Source organism: Schistocerca piceifrons, chromosome 11 (genome assembly GCF_021461385.2).
Source record: "Schistocerca piceifrons isolate TAMUIC-IGC-003096 chromosome 11, iqSchPice1.1, whole genome shotgun sequence".
NCBI classification, from domain to species: domain Eukaryota; kingdom Metazoa; phylum Arthropoda; class Insecta; order Orthoptera; family Acrididae; genus Schistocerca; species Schistocerca piceifrons.
This window is the reverse complement of record NC_060148.1, coordinates 22199845-22222317: the sequence shown is the minus strand read 5'-3', so window position 1 is coordinate 22222317 and position 22473 is coordinate 22199845. Positions and strand designations below refer to the sequence as shown.

General features: G+C 38.6%; 1 protein-coding gene across 1 annotated transcript in view; it reads right to left on the bottom strand.

Moving 5' to 3' along the window:
- Nucleotides 1-7122: 7122 nt before the first annotated feature.
- The window catches only part of LOC124720242, a 219654-nt gene continuing 204303 nt past the window's right edge, over nucleotides 7123-22473 (bottom strand). The window contains exon 5 of the mRNA XM_047245558.1: nucleotides 7123-7534. Within this exon, the coding sequence (XP_047101514.1) occupies nucleotides 7527-7534 (8 nt within the window). The 3' untranslated portion in view covers nucleotides 7123-7526. The remainder of the gene's footprint in view (nucleotides 7535-22473) is intronic.

Below are 22473 nucleotides of genomic sequence, written 5' to 3'. Positions count from 1 at the left end.
ACAAAACAATACATTACTTCAGTTAATATATTTTATTTTTAGCTCATGTCAAAATTCTGTACGACTGATGGGCAACTTTCAGTCATGTTCGCTTCGAGATTGTTTTTCCCACCACGTATTATTTACTCTTTGGGTGTTTTCCCGCGACGAATAATTGCTCATTGAATGGCGTATGTATACGAGCAGCTGTCCGTTTGCGACACTTGTCTTGTTGCGCTGCCTCCGAGAGTCACATACGACGCGAATTCGAAGCTTCCAAAATTCTATAAAAGAGTTCTATAACAGAAGCTTTTATTTTCGGTTTCCAACCTCCAGCAGAATATTCTCTCGGCGGAAAGGTAAGAGATACTCAACTATTGTAGCGCAAGATAAGACTGACGCGTAATCAGTAGCGATTGTGCTCATAGGTAGTTGCGAAAATGTGTGATGTTTGTGTTCTTCTAGGATGTTAAGGTTTTCGTGTCGTTATTAGACATGCCAACATATATGAAAAACATACGTGGTCTAACTACACGCAGTTCGTGTTCTGCAGCTTCTGCGACAGTCTTTTCGTTTGTGATCACCCGTAAGCAAAATCGCTACAATAACTAAAATGGTGTTTCTTTTGGTTGTCAGTGGCTTGGAATAGTAAAAAAGCTAGATGCGTATGTCTCTAGTGTCGCTGCTCGGTAGTAAGTTCCATGTCAGTTTTATGTTCATGATCTACTGCCTGCCGAGTTAATGTTCGAAACTTGCAAACATCCTGTTAATGGCTATGACTGCCTTGTACGTTTAGTACCACTCAACTGGTGCTATAGTTCCGTGAGGCGTTTTCTCTAGAATGGGCTAAACCATCATCAAAATCGCCAACGCGATCCAATAACAGCAGAGTAAATACAAACACTTGAAAGTGTGCCTGCTAAATAACATTAAAATAATACTAGACGGTCACAAAACTGCCATAGCATAAGATACTCCCAAACTGCTTCATAACCCCAAGCAAACAATAATGGTTCATTTCCTCATTATTAATTTATTGTAGCTTATTTTTTACGTGGAAGATGTTACATGTTTCTGAAAATACACGCTAGAAGATGTTTAATGTTTATTGTTTGGTTTCTACGTTCTACGGGATAGCCAATGACAACACAGCATTGTTTTCTGAGAAATTAAATGTCGAAGAGTCGACCAGTGTTCTGGTTTTCCTATGTCTATGGAGTGAACATTCAGATTCAGAGAAAGAATTTTTGTGGCCGACATGTATTTACTGCCGATACGTTTACATGCGACACGACTTCTGGAAAATAAAAATGGAATTTCGCGACACGTTTTACTTTGCGGTGTTACGGTATGATTTAAATTTCGTTGCCCAGTCAGTATCGGATTTCCGATCGTCTTTTATTTTACAATGATGGGCTCTGGAAATCAGCCATTTCGGTTGACGCTTCACACTCCGTTCAGCCAATAAGACGCTGTCGCTTACACTGTCTGTAAATGATTGACTCGGTTCTTTTGTGGTGTTTTTCATAAAGAAAGAGTAGAAATATCTAACAGATGAGTGAATTCATGCAACATCTTCGAAACATGTTCATTCCATCATATTGTTTGCAAGAAATAATAATTAGTTAGGATGAGTCCGCCTTTTTGCAGATACACAAATTATCGTATTGTTTTAACACCCAGACGTGTTTCACCACGGTTGTGGCATTTCAATGAGGTTTTTTCTTTTATTTGTATGATACACACATTGTGTTCAGGATAGGAAATATGTTACATCAGGTATTGTTGATAATAAGTTATATGTGCACTTTACCTTTCGTTTTACATGGCGTGCCCCCCTGTGGCTGCCAACCGAACTCTCTCAGAGGTCTAAATTAGTACAGCATGTCCTCTGCAAACATGATGGATGTGGGGATATCGTCTTTAAAATATATGTTCAGGTAAAAATCGTGGCAAATGCCCGTCTTTGGTCTTACCATTGTTGTATGTGGCTAATCCTGAGTTGTGACAGGTTTGTTTTTGTATATGGACTGGCCTGGGGACATTGGTAAAAGTTTAGTGAAGCATAGGCATGGAGAACCACTTGTAGTTTTTGTTGTGCATGGATTATGTTCTGTATTTTGACAGTGTTTACTCGTGTTTTCTATTGCTCATTTGTGAATACTCTTTCTATGTTGCTGTGGATTGGATACCCGTTTCACCGCACAAATTTACATTTCTAATGCGCTTCCGACTGTTGTTTGTTTTGTTTTGGTATGACGTCCACGAACTTCGAATCTGTTCGAATTTTCAGTCTGCGCATGGTTCGCAAATGTGGAATGTGTGTGCTGTTACTTTTCAGTGCTCTTAAATGTCCTGAGTATCGTACTCTGAAATTTCTACGTGTCTGTCTAATGTATACTGAATCACAGTCTTTGCATGCTAACTGGTGTATACCCGCTGTGTTGAATCAGTGTATGGTGTTGCTTATTTTTAATCTTTTCTGCAGAGAGTTGTTTGTTTTGCATGCTACATGTATACCTTGTTTTCTCATGTTGTTTCGTATTGTGTGTGTTGTTTTGTTGTCAAATGCCAGTGTATGCCCTGTTTTCTTATTGTTTGTAGTTTCTTCATTTTATTTGCCTTGTGTTGTGAGGTACTTGTTGATGTGTTACGTTGTGATATTGTTGTTGGTGTCAGTGTCAGCTGTGCTTTTGTTTTATGGTTTAGTTTGTCAACAATGTTTATTTTGTAACCATTTTCTGTGGCAATCTGTCTGATTATACTTGGTTCTGTAGCTATCTTTATCCATTGAAACTCTGTTCAGTTGGTTGTAGAAGGTATCTGAGGCCGACCTGCTTGTGCACTGTCACGTGGTTTGTCCTGTTGTGAGTAACTGTACTGATTGATGTAGATTTTCTATGTATTGAGATCCACTGTTCATAGTTTTTGTCTTCTATTGTGATGGCTAGGATTTTTTTTCTCAGTTTCCATGATGTCTTTGTGTAACTGTAGTGTCTGCCTGTGTGTTTCATCTATCAAGCAAATTATGTCATCATCATAGGAGTACCAATATATTACTTTGTACTATTTTCATGTTATTATTTCTTCAAAGACTTTGTTTTCAAGGTGATTAAAAAATATGTTGGCCAGTAGGCTACTTAATGGCGACCCCATGGGGAGTCCTTCCTGTTGGGCATAGAATTAATCTTTAAATCTGAAATAATTGTGTCCTGTTATTACTTTCAAAATAGTGGTGTCTATGTTGTCTTCCAATTATTTTGATTATTTCTTCAATTGATATGTGGGTGTATGATGATGTGATATCAAATGAGAGTAGGACTGCTGTGTTGAATGTATTCATATCTTTGATTGTGTTGACTAACAGCATTCTCTGCTAGACGTTTTCATATATTCATGTCTTGTAGAGGCCGTTCCTGTCATGGTGCGGTCCTAATCAGTGCACCATTGGCCAACATTGTCTCACCGCCTTCTCTTATCTTGCATTCGTCATCTTTGTTCCAGCGCTCATGGTTGTGCCATAACATTCTTACATTGTTATATTTATTTCACATTGTGAGTGTGTAGAACTGTAGTTTTTGCATATGTCTTTGAATCTTTGGTTAGGTCACTTTTTAGTTTTGTTATTTGGTTTTCTTTTCTCAGTATAACCGTTTTCATACCTGAAGACCAATGTTCTTCCCTTGCCTGCTCTTGTGAGCACTACATTGTGTGTCTTATTTTGTGTATGTCGTTAACTCTTCCCTCCTCTGTGGTTGTCTTATCACTGATGGTACTTTTGTTCTTTTTGATAAACTGTATGATTTTTGGTGCTATTAGTTATCTGATTAGCCTTGAATTGATATTTCCCGTATATTTCCTTTCTTCCTGTTTTATTATATATTCACTTTCTGTGATGATGTTTTCTGTTATTCATTGTGTGAGATGTATGTAGATTGTATCCCTTTTGAAGTAATTCCTTCTGTATTGAAAACTTCATTTCAGTTAAATTAGCAACACTTTCATAGACTGTGTTTTGTGTGCCTGTGTCTGTTGTTCATGTTGTGTGGGTTTACATTCAACAGTTTCCTTAGTTTCTGGCCTTGTTTCTTGGGCTTCTTTTCTATTCCTCTTTCTATGTGAAATTTTACCTGCTCAGTGATGCCATAAAGTACTGCGGATTGTTTAATGTGTTTGACTAGTTGTGGATGTGTTTTGTGTAGTGTGATGTTGAGCAGTCCTTTCTTTGAGTAAATTTCTTGGATTTGTCTTTGAAGCCATGCAAATCCTGCTTTTATTTCTGCATACTGTCAGCAAATGATATGTTGTTTTTTTTCCATTAACTTTGGCATAGTTAGGAGTAACATTGTTAGATAAACAAATTTTGTTAAGCCTTATATTTAGAATGTTTTGCTGGAGTTGAATTAGTGTATTTCTGTATGTGTCATAGAACTTCAAGGAAAATACGTGGCATGGTTTTGAAATTGTCATATTGGAGTTTTCAGCTCAGTTCCTGTGCTTGCAGAAAATAATTATGAATTTTTGCACTGGCCAAAATCTTCCTTAATTACCTTGAGAACATAATCGTGGAAGAAATAATAAAACCAAAACAGTGCAAAGTAATATACTGGTACTGTATGTTGATGAAATGATTTGTTTGACAGATGAAACACATGGCCAGATACAATTGCAGAGACATCAGAACTGCTCACCCAAAAATACACTTCACATGTGAAACTGAAACAAGCAAAAAAAAAGAATAATAATAATAAATTTCCTACACGTCACAATAGAAGAAAAAAATGTGAACATTGGATCTCAATACATAGAAAATCAACATCAGTCAGTACAGTTATTCACAACAGGGCAAAGCACCTGACAGCTCACAAGCAAACCAACTCTCAGATAGCTCCTACACAGACTGAACAGAATGGACAAAGGTAGCCACAGGCAAGAACAAAACATAATTAGACAGACTGCAAAATACAAAATAAACACTGTTGACACTGAACACACACAAAACTGTCACATACAACACACCACCCACAACCACATAACACAAGCCACACAAGATGAACAAACCACAAACAAGCTCGAAACTCAAGGTTTGGTGTTGAATGAATTGATTCAGTTAATGAGTAAAATTATTCCAGTAAACTCATTGCTGGAGGTATTCGCAAGAAAACTTAAAGAGAAGTTTGAAAACATTATAAACAATAAGCCAGGCTTTGAACCCTTGAGCCAAATTGATAGTTTTATTAACTTCATAGGTAAACTTTTACCAGAAACAATAAGTGCTTGCATAACACCCAAATTCAAATATTGCCCAGTTACCTCAGTTGATGTAGAACAGTCCTTTTCTGCTTATAAAAATGTTTTAAGTGATCGAAGGCACAATCTTACTACCGAACATTTGGAACAGTACTTGGCCATTTATGTTTGTAATAGTAGAAAAATGTAAAATAAATTGCAAATGGTGCTTTGGTCCAATAGTATTAATTAAAAGTTAAGACTGTTCAAAAAAATTCATGGTTGTATGTTTCTTTTTTAAATAAAATATTAACGGAGTTTTCGAGCATGCCCCTCAGTGTGCAATATCCCAGATCGTGGAAACGACCTCACTGGTCAACGTGAAGATACAGTTCCCCTCAAAAACGTCTGTTATACAAGTCACTCGCATAAAACTGTTTAAAGGAATGATAGAGTGGGGTACGTCAGTTATCCACAACCAACCAGGAAGTGAAAGTTATGAAGGGTAAAAAGAATGAACCTGAAATTGGCAAGCAATGTAAGGTGTATGTGTGCTGTATGGGTTAACCTCATATAAGTAAGTTATATAACTGTAATTTGTTTTGCTTTTTTGGTTTGGTACATCAGAGAGTATCTAGAGGGATATTTGTTGTTTTTTATTGCAGAGATTACTAATACCATTACTAATACCATTTTTTTGGTGGATTGTGCATTCTCAGAAGGAGGGAGGGAGTGATAGAGTAATTTTTAACTACAAGTGGTGAATACATAAAGACATCCTAGGAAACGAGGATGGTCTCGCTGTTACTGTACGTCTGCAAAGGCGAAGCAGTGCAGTTAATACTTGTACAGCCTCTAGAATCAGGTGTGATGTTCTCAAGTCAGCTGGATGTGTGGCTTGCTAGTCATAAATGGACGCTAAAAACAACAGTGGGGGTCTGGGACTCAGGAATGAGACGAATATGTTGGAGTATGCCTTTCCAGAATTATGTAAGAAGCACTGGGGAATAATTTATTAATGGAGTAAAGGGAGGGTACAGGAGTTGCAGTTCAGTTACAGTAAATTATGGGTACAGTTTACAGGTGATGGATGTGGTTCCTCATGCTAGTAGTTGGCAGAAGAGGGGCTAAATAAATCATCAGTGACTGATATTTAAATTTAACTACAAAAATAAATGTCTTTATCTTTTTCTGCAGCAGTTGCCAATTTTTAATCAGATACTCATCTGAGAATAGAAGATGTCCAGAAGAAAAGTTTCAAGCTAGATATAAACTTGCTTTGACACATATTATATGTTGTTGGACACATGAAAAGATTTTTGTGGTAACACGTTGAATACCTATCTCAGCCTTTGACTGCTACAGGAATGAATGAACAACATTTTGTCTTCTTGTGCAACTCCCATGGAGTTTACTATCGTTTCTGACACTCTGGCTGTTTAATTTCATTTTGCTTTTGATGACTAATAGACTAACAATTGTTTAGTGCTTGTATTTTTAAGATATGGCATTTGGAATGTATTGCAGGTAACCGAAAACTGTTTATGAGTGAAAAAGACATAATTAATCAGAGTGACAACAGCCAGTGCAGCTAGTTAAGCCAGTTAGCGAAATGTTGCTTAGAAATTTTAGGGCTGGAGCACTAAAGGTTAGAAATTGTAGTAGATGGTTGTGTGAGTAGAGATGTAAGCAATTCTAGTCCATTACAATTATGTGACATAACATTCCACTAAATCAGCTGCTGCAACGATGTTCTTGTATTAAAGACAGCACTATGCAATATAACTCAAGTAGACATAGTAGAAAAGGTATTGTCATGGGCACCATGACTGAGAAATAAAGAAATATACAACTGAAGACTTCCGTTCTGTAGAGATACTTTATTGACATGAGATCATTGAATAGTTTATTGCTTGCATAACAAAACATCATGTATCTCATTACATGATATGTGTAATAAATAGTGTATTAACTATACTATATACGATGACATACTTTTACTGCATTAAATATCTTTTGAAGGCTTGCTAATTTTCGTTTGTTGGCACATTATTCGCAGTCAGTAATGCCGGATACTGTTTCCAGAGCATTAGTCCAACATCAGAATATTACAGATATTTATTTATGTTGACATATATGTCGAGTTCATGAATCTATTTTACAGAGATACTAACACTAAAATGAGATCATTTAAATGTACCAAAGTTTTCATTATTTTTCTAATATCCCTCGCGTTATGTGAATATCACAGGCCGAGCAGGCTGATGAGCAGAGCCGGCAAGCAGCTGCGCCAGGAACTGTGCTGCAGATGGCGGTCGTCACAGCCCTGCAAAGAAAGTGGACGCAATTAACTTGCATAAGAAAACTGTGCAGCAGTACCAAATATAGTGACCCTGGAAACAGTTTCATCAATTTCAGAGCTTCGTAAGGGAACAACTTAAAATGTTGTACATAATCTGTATGTAAGTGATCCACAACATGGAGCTGTAAAGGAAGTATGTTAACACACCAAATAATATTGTCAGCCAGTATATAGAGGCACATCCTTATACAGAATGTTAAAGAGCGTCAAAATTAAAGTTATTATTTAATTGTAAATGAAAAATTGCGAGAAAGTAAAGGAAATGCTCATTTCACTATCGTTAAAATTACGTATCACAGGTCACTTCTTCACAGCCAAAAGTAATTACGCTAATGACACAATCGAATATTAAATGCACTGGAGTTGTATTTCAGCGAAACTCTGTTCAAACCTCCGTCTGGACATTCGATTTGCGGTCGTGCTTCTACATACAGGGCTATTACAAATGATTGAAGCGATTTCATAAATACACTGTACCTCCATTCATTGACATATGGTCACGACACACTACAGATACGTAGAAAAACTCATAAAGTTTTGTTCGGCTGAAGCCGCACTTCAGGTTTCTGCCGCCAGAGCGCTCGAGAGCGCAGTGAGACAAAATGGCGACAGGAGCCGAGAAAGCGTATGTCGTGCTTGAAATGCACTCACATCAGTCAGTCATAACAGTGCAACGACACTTCAGGACGAAGTTCAACAAAGATCCACCAACTGCTAACTCCATTCGGCGATGGTATACGCAGTTTAAAGCTTTTGGATGCCTCTGTAAGGGGAAATCAACAGGTCGGCCCGCAGTGAGCGAAGAAACGGTTGAACGCGTGCGGGTAAGTTTCACGCGTAGCCCGCGGAAGTCGACGAATAAAGCAAGCAGGGAGCTAAACGTACCATAGGATGGTGCTGCACCCCACTTCCATCGTGATGTTCGGCATTTCTTAAAAAGGAGATTGGAAAACCGATGGGTCGGTCGTGGTGGAGATCACGATCAGCAATTCATGTCACGGCCTCCACGCTCTCCCGACTTAACCCCATGCAATTTATTTCTGTGGAGTTATGTGAAAGATTCAGTGTTTAAACCTCCTCTACCAAGAAACGTGCCAGAACTGCGAGCTCGCATCAACGATGCTTTCGAACTCATTGATCGGGACATGCTGCGCCGAGTGTGGGAGGAACTTGATTATCAGCTTGATGTCTGCCGAATCACTAAAGGGGCACATATCGAACATTTCTGAATGCCTAAAAAAACTTTTTGAGTTTTTGTATGTGTGTGCAAAGCATTGTGAAAGTAGCTCAAATAATAAAGTTATTGTAGAGCTGTGAAATCGCTTCAATCATTTGTAATAACCCTGTAATTTCAGCTTTCACCAATTAGGGTGAAGCTCAAGTTCGAGTGCTGTTCTTAGGCACAGGGTGAGTTTGCTAGTTTGCTTAATATCACATAATGGAAGCTACAGCGAAAGGGTTTGTTGGTGGAGCTAGCAAGAGACATGTACTAGAGATACCAACAGTATCCTCTCCTGTGGAGACTGGTACATAATATTCTTTCACAGCTTGTAGGCCTCCAGGATTAATAACCACTCATCCACTTCACTGTGACTGGTGGGTCAGTGATAGGGTTGGGGATGTGTATGGCTGAGGCAGCAACCAGAGAGAACTCAGTGTATTACACCCATCCCTTCTAACCAATGAGTTTGCAGTACTGGCGTGCACTACAACTGTAACTGAAACAGTACACATACTTCACATCTTAGGAAGCCTGCTGTGCTCTGTACCAGAGGGAGGCAAACAAAAGGTTAGGGGTCTGTCAGTCATAGGCAATTGAAACGTACCTCTTAGGGAAATGGCAACAGGGAGTGGGAAGGAACACCAGGTTCACTCTGGGAGTATGCCTTGGGAACTCATTCAACATGCTGAAGAGACTGTCCTGGCGACCATTAAGGGAACAAGGTGCGACCTACTGGGATTGTGGTACATACTGGAACAAGCAATTCCTGGTGTCTGGTCTCTAAGGTCATACTTGAATCATTCCAGTGACTGTCAGAGAAGGCTGAGAATGTCCAGTCGCTCTCACAGAATTCCAGCAAATTTCACACTCTGCATCATTGTCCCCACGACTGATGTCACACTCAGGTTCTGAGTCGAGAGGAAGGGTTGAAGCAGGGACTTGAAATATTCTGTGACAATCTAGTCTATGAGTTCCCTGACTCATGTGATAAGACTGTGAACTGCAGGGTCCCCCTTAGAGAGTCAGGTGTGCACTGCACATCAGAGACCGGTACAAAGGTGGCTGATTGTGTGCAAGGTGCACACTAACTTTTCTAAGCTTAGGTGACTCTCCACGCAGTGCAGGTAATTATAGCCATACGAGACCCCACAGTATTAGTGTAAGATCTAAATAAATGACGCTCACGGATGAAATGATTAAAATCATTGTGATCAATTGCCGAAGCATGCACAGCCTAGTGTCGGGATATGAGGTGCTCCTAAGAATCAGTGGAGCTCTCATCACATTAGCTAAAGACTAAAGTCCAAAACTGACAGCAGTGATATTTTTTGAGTGTATCTGAGTGTATACCGAAAGGATTGACTAACGTGAAATGGAAACTGTGTGGAGACACTCAAACCTACTGAGTCAGAAACTGAAGTTGTGTACAAGATTGTTAGGGTAGGATTCATTATTACAACAACCGAATATGTTAATTAGAGTATTGTAAGTTGTGGATATGACAAAACATCATACTATACAATACCAAATGCCATCTCTGAAACTTATCATAAATAGTTCTGAAACCTAACCTCGACAGAAATGTATTAGCAATGTCTTAGTGCAGGAACTGGTTCTAAGCTCAGATTCTCAAAAAGTCTGTGTGCAGAGAGTCCCATGTTTACTAACTTAATATGAAGAAGTTCGAAGAGGAACCACCATCCAAAAACTACTTCAGAGACAGTTAAATGGGGGAGATGACTTTTAACGATCAATAATTGCTACTTTGTGGGCATTTGGCTTTGGCCCAAGGCACATTCCTGTCTCCTAGAGCTGGCGAAATCATTACGAGCTCTAAAGACTTATTAGTATTTTCAAACTCAAACACACTCAGCAAAACTAGCAGTTTATATGTAATGGCTAAAGCTGTCACTATACACGGCGCGTTTCTGATCATGTATCACCCAAGATATAGTAATCATCGTGGTTTCCTCACTCTCTGAAAAGGGATTGCTACACCTTAGAGGACTTGACTTGCTGTTCATTATGATTAGCGACCGCATCACTCCCCAGCAGCAGTTGTCAGATGTATCTAGCGTTCAATTCACACAGCCTGCTTACGAAAATGGGCGCATGTAACAGAGTTGTGTTAACTCTGTTAGTGATCGTCGAAGAAGAAGAAAGGAACCAGTTACAGCAGTGACGTAGACTGCTGTCTTGTATGTAATTAGTCTGTTTCCCTGCCACATTCTCAAAATCTAACTCTGTCTTCTGGATGAAGAGTTTTCTTATCTGTAACAAATAACACGGAGTATTGCAGATCAAACTTCTATAAAATTTGTTTGAAAGCCCAACAAGAAATAAAAAAAAAAGTACACGGAGGAACCGAGACGCCAATCTTCAACATCTCTCATCATTGTCCACTATTCTACCAATTACGCTACAGCGTTGATATGATAGCTACGGTTAAGTTATCCATCACGCAAACATCTAAAGGCTGTAACCATAGATGTCAATATTTATTATTTAACTGTACTAAAAACGTTGCGCTTCTGATAAATCGTGAGTGTGGCGTAGCACTGAAACTGCATACTTTTATAGTATGCATTCTATAATACGGAAGGCACCAAATAATACGAGAAGCCTTTAAGTACTGATACGTAATTACCCGTCATTTTACTACAATTAATCGTACCAAGCGACGCATTTTCGAGAGATTCCTCATTTGATGGTACTCTGAAAGAGCTTAAGTTCATAGCATGTAGTTATACACTGTCCAGTGACATTAAAGCGACTAGAGGTGCAATTGTTTAGCAACTGATCATCCAGATGAAGTAATGGTCTACCAGCAGAGTCTCTTCAACGACTATTCAGCAAAGTTGGTGTCTATGGGATCTGCAGGAGGCGCCTGGTTCATATATCCAGGCTGACTGCTGCTCACCGGCGACGCAGGCTGAAATTTCTACGCCACTACCGCAGCTGGAAGTCCACAGAGTTACAGCAGTTGGCCCATCTCACGTGAATCACGTTTTGCGCTCCACTGGACAGATGGCCTTTGGCATGCGTGGCGTCAAACGTTCGAAAGCAAAACACCCTGCAACAATTGTCACAAGGTTCCAGGCCACACGGCAATCCCTGGGTGATCTCGTGATTCTGTAAGACACAACCGGATCAACACATGTGTGCATCAATTCGTGGGGACCCTGTCCACCCCTACATGCAGTTTCTTCTTCCTCAGATCGACAGCATCTACTAGCAGGAAAATGTAATGTGTCACACGGCTCACACAGTACATGCGTGTTCAAAGAGAAGCAGCGTGAGTTTACCATACTCTTCTGGCCATCAAATTCCCCAAATTAAAGCCCAATCGACAATCTGGGGGATCATCTCAATTGGGCTGTTCCTCAGCTGAGAAACCTACCACAGCCACCCATGGTAGTTGAGTCAGTATGGCTCCACAGCCCTGTCAGTACCTTCCAGAACATCACTGACTGTCTTCCTGCGCTCCTCGAAATTGTCGTCACTGCAAAATGTGATTATTCAGGCCTTTAACAGGTGCCCATATTAATGTGGCTCGCCAGTGTAATAGAAAATCACCAAATACAGACTTGAACTCCGTAGGACTTAATCCAGTATGGGGTCTCCTACACGTTAGCCATGGATGTTACTGTAATGGCTTCCAGGACAGATGTTATGCTGACCCTAGTTCGAAACAGCCTGGTGGCTTATGGACGAGGGTTGGTGTGCACCAAGCAAATTGTGGTTTTTAGGCGTCTTTTCATATCCCACTAGGTGAATACTGTGCTGGTTCCCATGTTCTGCCTCAGATACACAATATGTAAACGTTTAAAGCACTTTCTCACACTCAGAATTCGTTCTATATGCAGACAGGTCGGGTACACTGCTTCAGTCTTCAGGGGCAAATAGGAGACTGATGATGTTCATTGTTTGGCATCCTTAAACACTCAACCAACCACACAAGTGTGTTCTAAGTTTCACTTATGATGTAAAACTGATGTAGCATCTCATTGGCTATGTTCCTCTTCATGAGTCAAAATCCGATTTGGCAGATTCTTTCCTTCACATCTCGCTGTGTAGTGTAATGTAGAATACCCTACTGTGATGTCACTAAGCTCGATCAGCTTCTTATCCACAAATGCCTTCACGTATTGTGAAAGAACACCTTAACAGGTGGGACATGATGTCATCAGAAAACTTCCAATGGCCGACTGAATATATTGGCCTGGATACTGGAAGACATCTTATTGGTGATGTAGGCAAATCAGTCGAGCAGTTCGTTTGTAAACATCTTTCAGAACTTTAAACTGCCCAGTTCATTATTTGTTATTGTTATCTTCAGCTACTAAAATGAACGTCATGAAGTTGCAGTTCTGTTAATGATAAGTATTTCTTCATTGCTAACACAAGTAGTTACTGTAATTTCTTAATGACCAATGAGTGTTATCAAGGATCTTGCTTCAAAGTTATATTGTAATTTATTGTATAAATTAACCAAACATATACAAATACTTTTCGAAATTGTGTCTATTTACGTTGTATTTTTCAGACAATGGAAATGTTGAGGTGCTGTACAATAGGTGGCTGTAAAAGCAATCATAGACCACAAAATGAAACAGCAGGCATATTTTCTTTGCTCAGTGATGGAGACCTAAAGAAAATGTTTCTGAGAAAAATTCCCACTGACATCAAAAAGCTGAAGAAGCCTTTAATATGCATAAAGTATTTTAATGATAGAGCAAAGTAAAAAGAGAACAATTTACAGTTGATGGAGTATTAAAGACTTTCGTAAGGATTTATCCAAAGCGGAAACCAAATGCAGTGCCATCAGGTTTCCTCAACCTGCCATGATACCTGACAACAGCTGGACCATCACGCAGAAAATTATGTACCGCGATATATGGTAATTTTAAAAACAGCAGTGGTGTGAATCCTGGAAGATTATAGGTGGTATGAATATCAGAATGCTACTAACAATTTGTGAGATTTGTACAAATATTTTGTCAAGTGCTACCCATATACACAAGAATCATTACTGCAGTATTCAGAGTAGCCAAACGATAGTGCTGTTTTTATTGCTACTAGTGATGAAATACCCAAAAATTATTACATCAGTGACTGTTCAGAAAAACTGAGTGTCCTACGTTCCTTGACAAAGTATAAAATTACCTAGCATGAAATGTCCAACGAATATGTGTCATTAAAATCTAAGCATGTGTTGGATAGCCTAATTAAATATGTTGAACCAATAGTGTCTAAAGAAGACATCTTAAACATCCAAGCTATTGTTCTAAATACGGTGAATACGTCAGAGGAGAGTTTTTCAGGTGATGGTTGTTCACAGTTGCGAATGATAACTGAAACATCCAGTTTCGAACTAAAAATGACAACAGACGCAGGTACAGTGGGAATACATTGTTATTGTTAGGTTCTCTTAATGTACATTAACCATCAACATATGCTGCTTTGCACGCTAGTGGTTATTCGTGTAAGCATCTGTTGCCCTCAAGCAATGTAAGGAAGCCGATAAAGTTTGACTTAAATGGTTTCACTGCAGATGGTAGTACAGATTACCTGAAGATTAAGAAAAATGTTTTAAGATCGTGAATTAATAGTGGTAAACATGCTCCTGGATGAACTTTACATTGAACCTCACTTGATCTTTTAAGGAAATACAATTATGGTGCCAGTAAAACTGATGACAGTGATATAGTAACAACATACCAGGTTTTCATAATATCCAATGTCGTTTCAAAATTCAAAGCTGTTGTGTCGATAAAACTTGTCAGCAATTTCACTGCAGCACAGCTGCATTGTGTGTTCTTACATGTAAATAGTTATGTAGAGAAAGCTGGATTTACTGTGTCAGTAACGGAAAATAATGCAGTAGATCGAAAAAGTTATAAGATATTTATTCTTATTGGTGTTCTGAAGCCTTATATTTCTCATCCTGTTAACAATATTAGAAACTGAAATTTCTAACATTGTACATATGCTGAAATTTATCCATAAAGGGTGGGACTGCTAAGCCTGGGAGGGTGTTGAAGTTCCCTGACTTCGAAAGTTTTTACCTTAGTTACTTCAGCTTTTGTGTATTTGGAATGGATGCACAGAAAAATAAGGAGTCATTAGTAAAGTAGTCATTTGTTGTCACATAAGGCCCTATTTCCTTACAATATTGGGAGTCAAATTGTTAACCTAGCAGTCAAGGTTTTATCTGGAAGAACTGTAATTGCTTTAAAGGTTTTTAATTCTAGAAAAACAGGCTTTCCACAGTCTGAATCCACAGCACCATTCATACAAATAATTTGTAGCTGGTGGCACATCGCCAATATAAAATGTGAATATGAATGTCAAAGATTTAACAATGAGTACAGGGAATCTACAGGATCAATAGTTACTTAGAGTTACACTTTTTAAGGAAAACATCATTATGGGTGAGAAACTGTCGACAGAGTATTCCTACTTCACAATATTTAAGTCCTCAGACTTTTCACACATTAATCAAAATTTCTGATGCATTTTTAGTCGTGATTCCATATGGATCTCAACATTACAAAACAAATTCTACATTTGTCGAAAATATCTGTCTTTTTAGCTTCAGTGGGGCATTGAGTGAACTCAGCAGCGGTGGATGAAAATTTGCTAAATGTCAGATATTTCTTTTGTAATTTATCATATACAACTGCTGTTTGAATCAATCTTGTCTGTCCTTCTTGACATGCAAGCCCGAAAGAACAGATACCATCCATGTACAAAATTACATATTGCCAAGTGAGTTTCAGTATGACAATCCTGAAGGTAGATTTAGCTGTTATCATCAACTTAGTGGTGCAAATTACTATCTAAGTTATATCCAAATGCTAGAAAATGAGGAACATTGAGATTCAGAGATATAGTACTGCTTAATTCTTTGAATAAAAATCTCCGTCTGAGAACTCTGTTTCCTTATTCTGGCACATTTGATGAGTGTGTGAATCTTGAAAAATATTCTGTGCTGTTACAGAAGAATCTTGATATATCAAAGATACCAAAAGTTTTTTGTCTGTACTGATGTTCGTATCTGGTTATTCCAAAAAGAAGGAACTTCCCTTTAAAATGACGAGGGAGATTTACACCTCCTGGCTGCAATCTTCTAAGGAAATTTAATCATCCATGCTGAATGACTTCATTGTTGAATGTGACCATGGAAAGTTGATTGTTCCTACTGTTATGGTGACTGCTCTTGCTTGGTTCATGTTGATAGGCATATTAGATGTGTGTTCAGATACTTTCATTGTAGATGTATATCAGCTTTCTGTTTTGCACAGAACGTGTAGTCTAAAGCTGGAGAGATGTGGTCGTGTTGAAAGTGATTTAAGTGATGTTCGTAGATCGCAGAGATCTCTGAGGAATCAATGCAAAATATCAATTTCTGATCCTGAAACGAAATGCTAAATAACCTAAAAAAATATCAATAAACTGCAACAAGTAAACCACGCGGAAGACAGTTAAAAAACCATGTGAACAACAGAAGTAACGTCTTATAAGTGGTGGGCATGTAATTTCCAGTATTTAAACATGTAAATGCCACATTTGCATTTCAGATTTTGTCATATACAGTACAATATCTGGAAACTTTGGCCTGTTATGATTCGTTTGTATCCATGTGTATTGTGCATCTCAGTAATGAAAGCTGACCTTTCTGTAGTGCCACCACTATCTTTCAACACTATTTGGTAATGTAGTGACGTTACCATGGCTGTTGCAATGGTCCAGGAAGTGGACGATCATGGAGCTGACCAAACACCATCACATCAAATGCAGCAGCAACACCACCAGCCAGTTTCCACATTGCAAGCAGGGCAAGAAGCATCACCAAAAAAAACGACAACACAGCAGGAAAGCAGGTTGGCTGTGGCATCACAGGGTCAGTTGCTACACCCCCAAGCCATGGACTTGTTATGGCGTACACGTCCGAAAGCAGCACTTCACGAAACAAGTAAGCATCAAACCTGCATAAATTCCCATCGTATTTAGTCAAAGGTACCACACTCTGGTGGCACCACCTACGAAGTCTGTGCAGCTCGATGGGGTGGCATGGTTCCACAAGCAGTCACCACAAGACCTGGCCTCCGTCCACAGAAGGATTGCTGCTCACCCCATGTCCACTGGTGTAGACTTCGGCGCCTAACAAAAGGCGGGCTACCGCTGGAGACAAGCTGGAGCCAGCCCTCTGTCCTGGAGGGCAGCTCTTCGAGATTAGGATGGTACGGCTGCTCAGCCTCTTATGTCTATGTAGGCAAACTGTAAGTTGTAAACAAAAAAGAAAAAAAAATATTTGTTACTAGATAGTTGGCCTCATGTACATTGCACCACTCAGCGTATTCTTCCAATGTACTATTTTAGACCACTCAAAAGATCTGTTACATATTGTTTTGTAAGGAAATATCTTTTGTAAAACATCGTATGATTACTTTTCATGAATTGTCTGGTGATGGAATTGTTTTATACGATGTACTGACAAAAATGCAGTTTTAAACAAACAAATGCAGCGAATATTATGTATCCAGAGCCGCCTAGCAGTTTAGTCCACTTGGCTTGCACTTTGTCCCTTGGTAGCTCATGATTGAGAATGTTTGTGAGATACAATGTATGTGACTGAAATAACACTGGTAAGCTAGAAGCCATATTCTACTCATTACACTACATCTCCAATTCATGTAGAAATGTAACATACTTTCATATATTCTGATACCAGTTTTGTGTTGTATTTTATAGCCTTTGAAAATGACGGAATATCGAAACCCGTAAGGTGATTTTGGGAATAATAAAAAGTGTGGTCAAGACATCAGAAAAGGTATTAAAGTGCATCCAAATGGCCGTTTTGTGTCATGGCATTTTCATGCAAATTGCACCTAGATAGCCAGTCGCTGTGGCCGAGCAGTTCTAGGCGCTTCAGTCGGGAACCGCGCGACCGCTACGGTCGCAGGTTTGAATCCTGCCTTGGGCATGGATGTGTGTGATGTCGTTAGGTTAATTAGGTTTAAGTAGTTCTACGTTCTAGGGGACTAATGACCTCAGAAGTTAAGTCCCATAGTGCTCAGAGCCAGCCAGCCAAACCGAAGATAAATATTCTGCTACACATAAATGTGGTAGCTACTAGGTGATAATTCAGTTGATTAGTTCTACTTCCTATTTTTTACGCGTTTCTGAGAGCTGTGTTTTCTCCACAAGGTGGAAATGAAGGAGCAGAAACCTTATCAGTCAACTTCAGACGAAGCGATACAATGAAAACCAAATGCCTTTGACATCAACGCAGTGTATGAGTTAGAAACATGTATCTCAGTTATAATAGCAATAACATTTCCGAGACTGCTTAGTAGATTTATTGGTGCCCTCAACACTTTACATCTGTTTGTACACACTACATATATTGAATGATTTGAAGGAAAATGAGGCATTGGAAGAAGGTAAATTATTGTTCATCACAACAAGTTTTTAAAGCACATACGATTTCCAAAGTATTATTGCTTGAATCAGTTGATAATAATAAATTATTAACTATTGCTCTCGGTAAAATGCAGGTTTAACAAGAGCTATGTAATTCCAAAATGAAACAAATAAATAATCTATTAGAAGATTCTGAAGTACAGTTTCGTGTGTGTGTGTGTGTGTGTGTGTGTGTGTGTGTGTGTGTGTTTTGGTCGTTTCATTACCAAATATTTCTAATGCGAGTCCTCCTAATCAATTATCACATGAAACCAAAACGACAGATAATACAGAGAGAAACTGCGCTATGGTATTCAGCACTTCCTGTAGTGCCAAAACATGCTATTAGCCACCATGTTTCAGGAAGTCTCTGCGAGTGTTTTGAAAGCAAGAGAGAGCGTGTGTGATTTTGTAAGCTACACTACTGGTGAACTTCTTTTTGGAGTCGTGCCTGCTATGTGCTAAGAACATAATAAAACTCACATACACTGCCTAACAATTACTATTGAACAGAGACATTGTTGGACAGAAATAATCACAGGCAATGATGGACAACATGAAACACAATACATACATAAAAAAGGTGGAGTGATATATTTATAACTAAAAACGGTACGAATTTCAACACATGGGAAAGCAGTATAACGTTCGTACGTTCATCTCTGACACAGGTCAGACTTCCAACATACACATCGATATGGGACTCTCTGTAACTAACGTTCTCTCCTCAGGCACTAACCCATATTTTGCACTCTTAAGGAGTCCTTGGGAGATGTAGTCCCACTCCTGTCTCAAGACGGTTTTCAGCTCTTGCACAGTTCAGGGAGGGGGCGTTTATTGAAAACCACGTCTGCCAAGAGCATCCGAGGCATAATGTGTAGTGCTTAGGTCCTGAGAGTATGGAGGTCATTCGATACCTTCGATATTTTCACTTTCCAGTGTGTCTGACACCTCAGAAGTCTTATGTGGGTGAGTACCGTTCTCCATAAACAGAAATTTTAATCCTAAGGCACCCTTAAACACTCTGACATGGACTAGAATAATCTCCCTGCAATATTGCAGTGCTGTAACAGTATCTCAGGCAAAGACAGACAACAGTGTTTGGCCATTGTGGATTAAGCCTGTCCACACCATAACGCCTAGGCCATACCAATGATGTTCACGAACATTCTGTGGCATATAATGTGTTCCTCTCTCTCTCCACACTAACTGGTGACTAGAATCACTTGCCACAGTGAAACAAGATTCGTCAGAGAACATCACTCTGGACAAATGTTGGAGGCCCCAACCAATATGCTTCCTGCAGCAAAGAACTCTTTCATGGCGATGGGGTGCTTGAAGTGGGATGCATTTACCAGGCTCCCAAGCATACAAACCAGCCAGACTTCTGTTTCTGATGGAGATAAGTGTTCGGGTTGCAGCTACAAGGCCTGCAGTGATCTGATTAGGAGTGAAGTGTCTTTTCCTCTTCACCAGTAGGGCTATGTATTGATCCTCTTGCTGTATGGTGGTCCGTCTACAACCACTGGCTTCTTTTCACATAGCATTTCCACCTTCAGCATTATTGTGGCCGCAGTAGTGACACTGTGACCAACATCGAGCCAACCAATTGCTTGTCCAGTCATAAGCACTCAAATGATATCTTGGAGACATGTTACTGTACCATAAGGAATGTAGCATTAATCAGTTCCACAACCACATTTGTCAAAAATTATGCTGAATGAATTGTTGAATGCACACAGAGCATTCATACACGTGTTTCACTGCAATTACCGCTCCCTGCCCTCTACATTTCCTTGTACTACAATTGGTTGGGCGTTCTGTAGAAATTGTCAGTTCTTCCATGGCAATTCATAATTGTTCCTTAGCAAGTGTCAGTTGTTTCTTAGAAACTTTCAAGCAGTGTATCTCAATAAATGACTGAAGTGGATATATTTACATATATTCTGTAACTGTGATGTGTTTTGTATGCATTGATGTATTTGTTTACATGTGTAATAAGGTTTGTTTTACCCAAGGTTTCCACAGCATATAACTTAGCCCATACGAAATTCCAAGAATTTTTTGATGGTAGAGATGTCTGACAAAGGCTTGCATCACACTTTGTAAACATTTTTGAAATGTCTGTAGCATAATAGTGTAAGTTATTGTTCTGACTGAAAACAAATTTGCTCGAAGGAAGGCGTTTTATAAAATAAATTATTTAGTTTTTGACAGTTGCAGTAGGTGTTACTGCATTAATTGCTTATGTTACTTTCTGGAATTTTTAAGTGCAGTGTTCTTTCCCATTAAATAATATGTTTACAGGCAGATGGGCCTATAATATTTTATGAACAGATACTTGTCTTAGATTATAACCTTTCATTACAACATGAATCCTTAGTATGCAAAGTAAAAAGTGCAAACTACTCTAACAAACAATCTTGGTATTCTTTTATACGTGAGTGATCATTTTGCGAAGTTTGCATCCATTTAATGAGCAGGTGGTTAACCAATTCATTAGGATGTTAGTTTAGCTAGACTATGTCTCAAGTATTAGTTTCACAAACTCACGATCATGCAGCAACTTCGTCATATTTTCTACTGTCTGGATGGGTTGTGTCGTGATGTATCTGTTCCCTGGGTGGGAGTTTACATATTTGATCCATGTAACATACAGTTTATTTCACTTGCTTCAAATAAAAATTTCAAATACTGTTTATACAGAAGCAAACTTTGAAGATAACCTTCTTTTAACTCTCTTCTCCTGAACTTGTGGGTCACACATATCTGCAACTGATTTTTGAATTTTTCTGTATTGCATGTCTAAGTATGCTGAAGGTGTATTAAACCACATGAAGACTGGTCCTATATCGTTTGGTACAGAAGTACTTGTATGTATTTGTTAAAGTAACTGCAGAAATATCATGTATATCAAGTGTTAGGAGTAAAATCCTCTCTGGCCATAATTGCTAAATATTGATAGCTGAACATTATCCCTTAGTTGTTAGACACATTATCTTTCTCTGTCTGACATCATGTCCACCCTCCTTTTTTTTTACTTTTGGAAAGGCAACATTTGTTCAGTTTGCTTCACTCTGGTCGTTGTGCTGCCTCTCTATCTGTGTGTGAAACCTACTACCTTACTACGTTCACTTTTCATAAATCGTACAGTGATTCTGGTACTTTATTTCCTGCAGTTCATAAATGAAAAAAATGTTCACAGAAAGTACTGTTATTATACAAAATAAACTTTCAAAATAAACCACTAATACAATGTTTCTGGGTGACATGTTGATGTACTGGAAAAACTCTTTTTTTGATAAGTGGAAAGTAAACAAGAATGAAAATTGTACAGTAGTAAAAATAGTGTGGTTTTGTAACGCAAGGGGCTATACATAAATAAGGATTTTCCTTTTTTGTACAGCAGAAGATTTATATGGACATCAATGGCAGAAATAGGATTTATGATGACTACTGATGCTTTCCTCTGACACGAAAAATAGTCCTTCTTGTCGTCATTCTTCTTATCTTACAATTCATGCATTAGGCACTGAGCCTACTTACATCTTCACAAATTGTCTGTCCATCTTTTCTTAAGTCTTCTAACGTCCATTTGCCCTGCCAGTTTGTATTTATCATCCTACTATTCTATAATCATAATATAATATAAGACCCTTCATACAGCCATGAGAATCTTTTTTGTGTGTACTGAGTAGAAAAATGCAAATAACGAGCGCCCTACTTTTAAAAAAATAAAAAAACAAAAAAAAACCTCATCATAAATCCTATCCTCCAGTTTTTCTGTAATTATATATAAGAATTACATATAAGAATTTTTACGAACCAATCTTAGTCTAAAGAATATGGGCAAGTTACACTTACATTACCGACTGCATAACTTAAATTTTAAAAGTAATGTTTGGGCTCTGACTGGGGCCTCGTGACATGAACACAGTATGTCAGTTAAAATTGTTATAGTAGAAGAGAAAGTCATTTTAGCTTTTAACCTTTCATGGACGTCAACACTGTTTATGTCAGTACAGCTGTCGATTTGCCCTAATTATTATCCCAAAAAAATGAACTAGATGGTGTTGTAGGTCCTTTTCTATGTATTCAAACTTCAATATACCACAGTTTTCTGTTCGCTGAATGACTTGGCGGAGACCTTCGTTGTACAAGTCTGCATTTTGGCTGTTCAAGAACCGTTTCACTTTGAAAATCAGTTCATCAT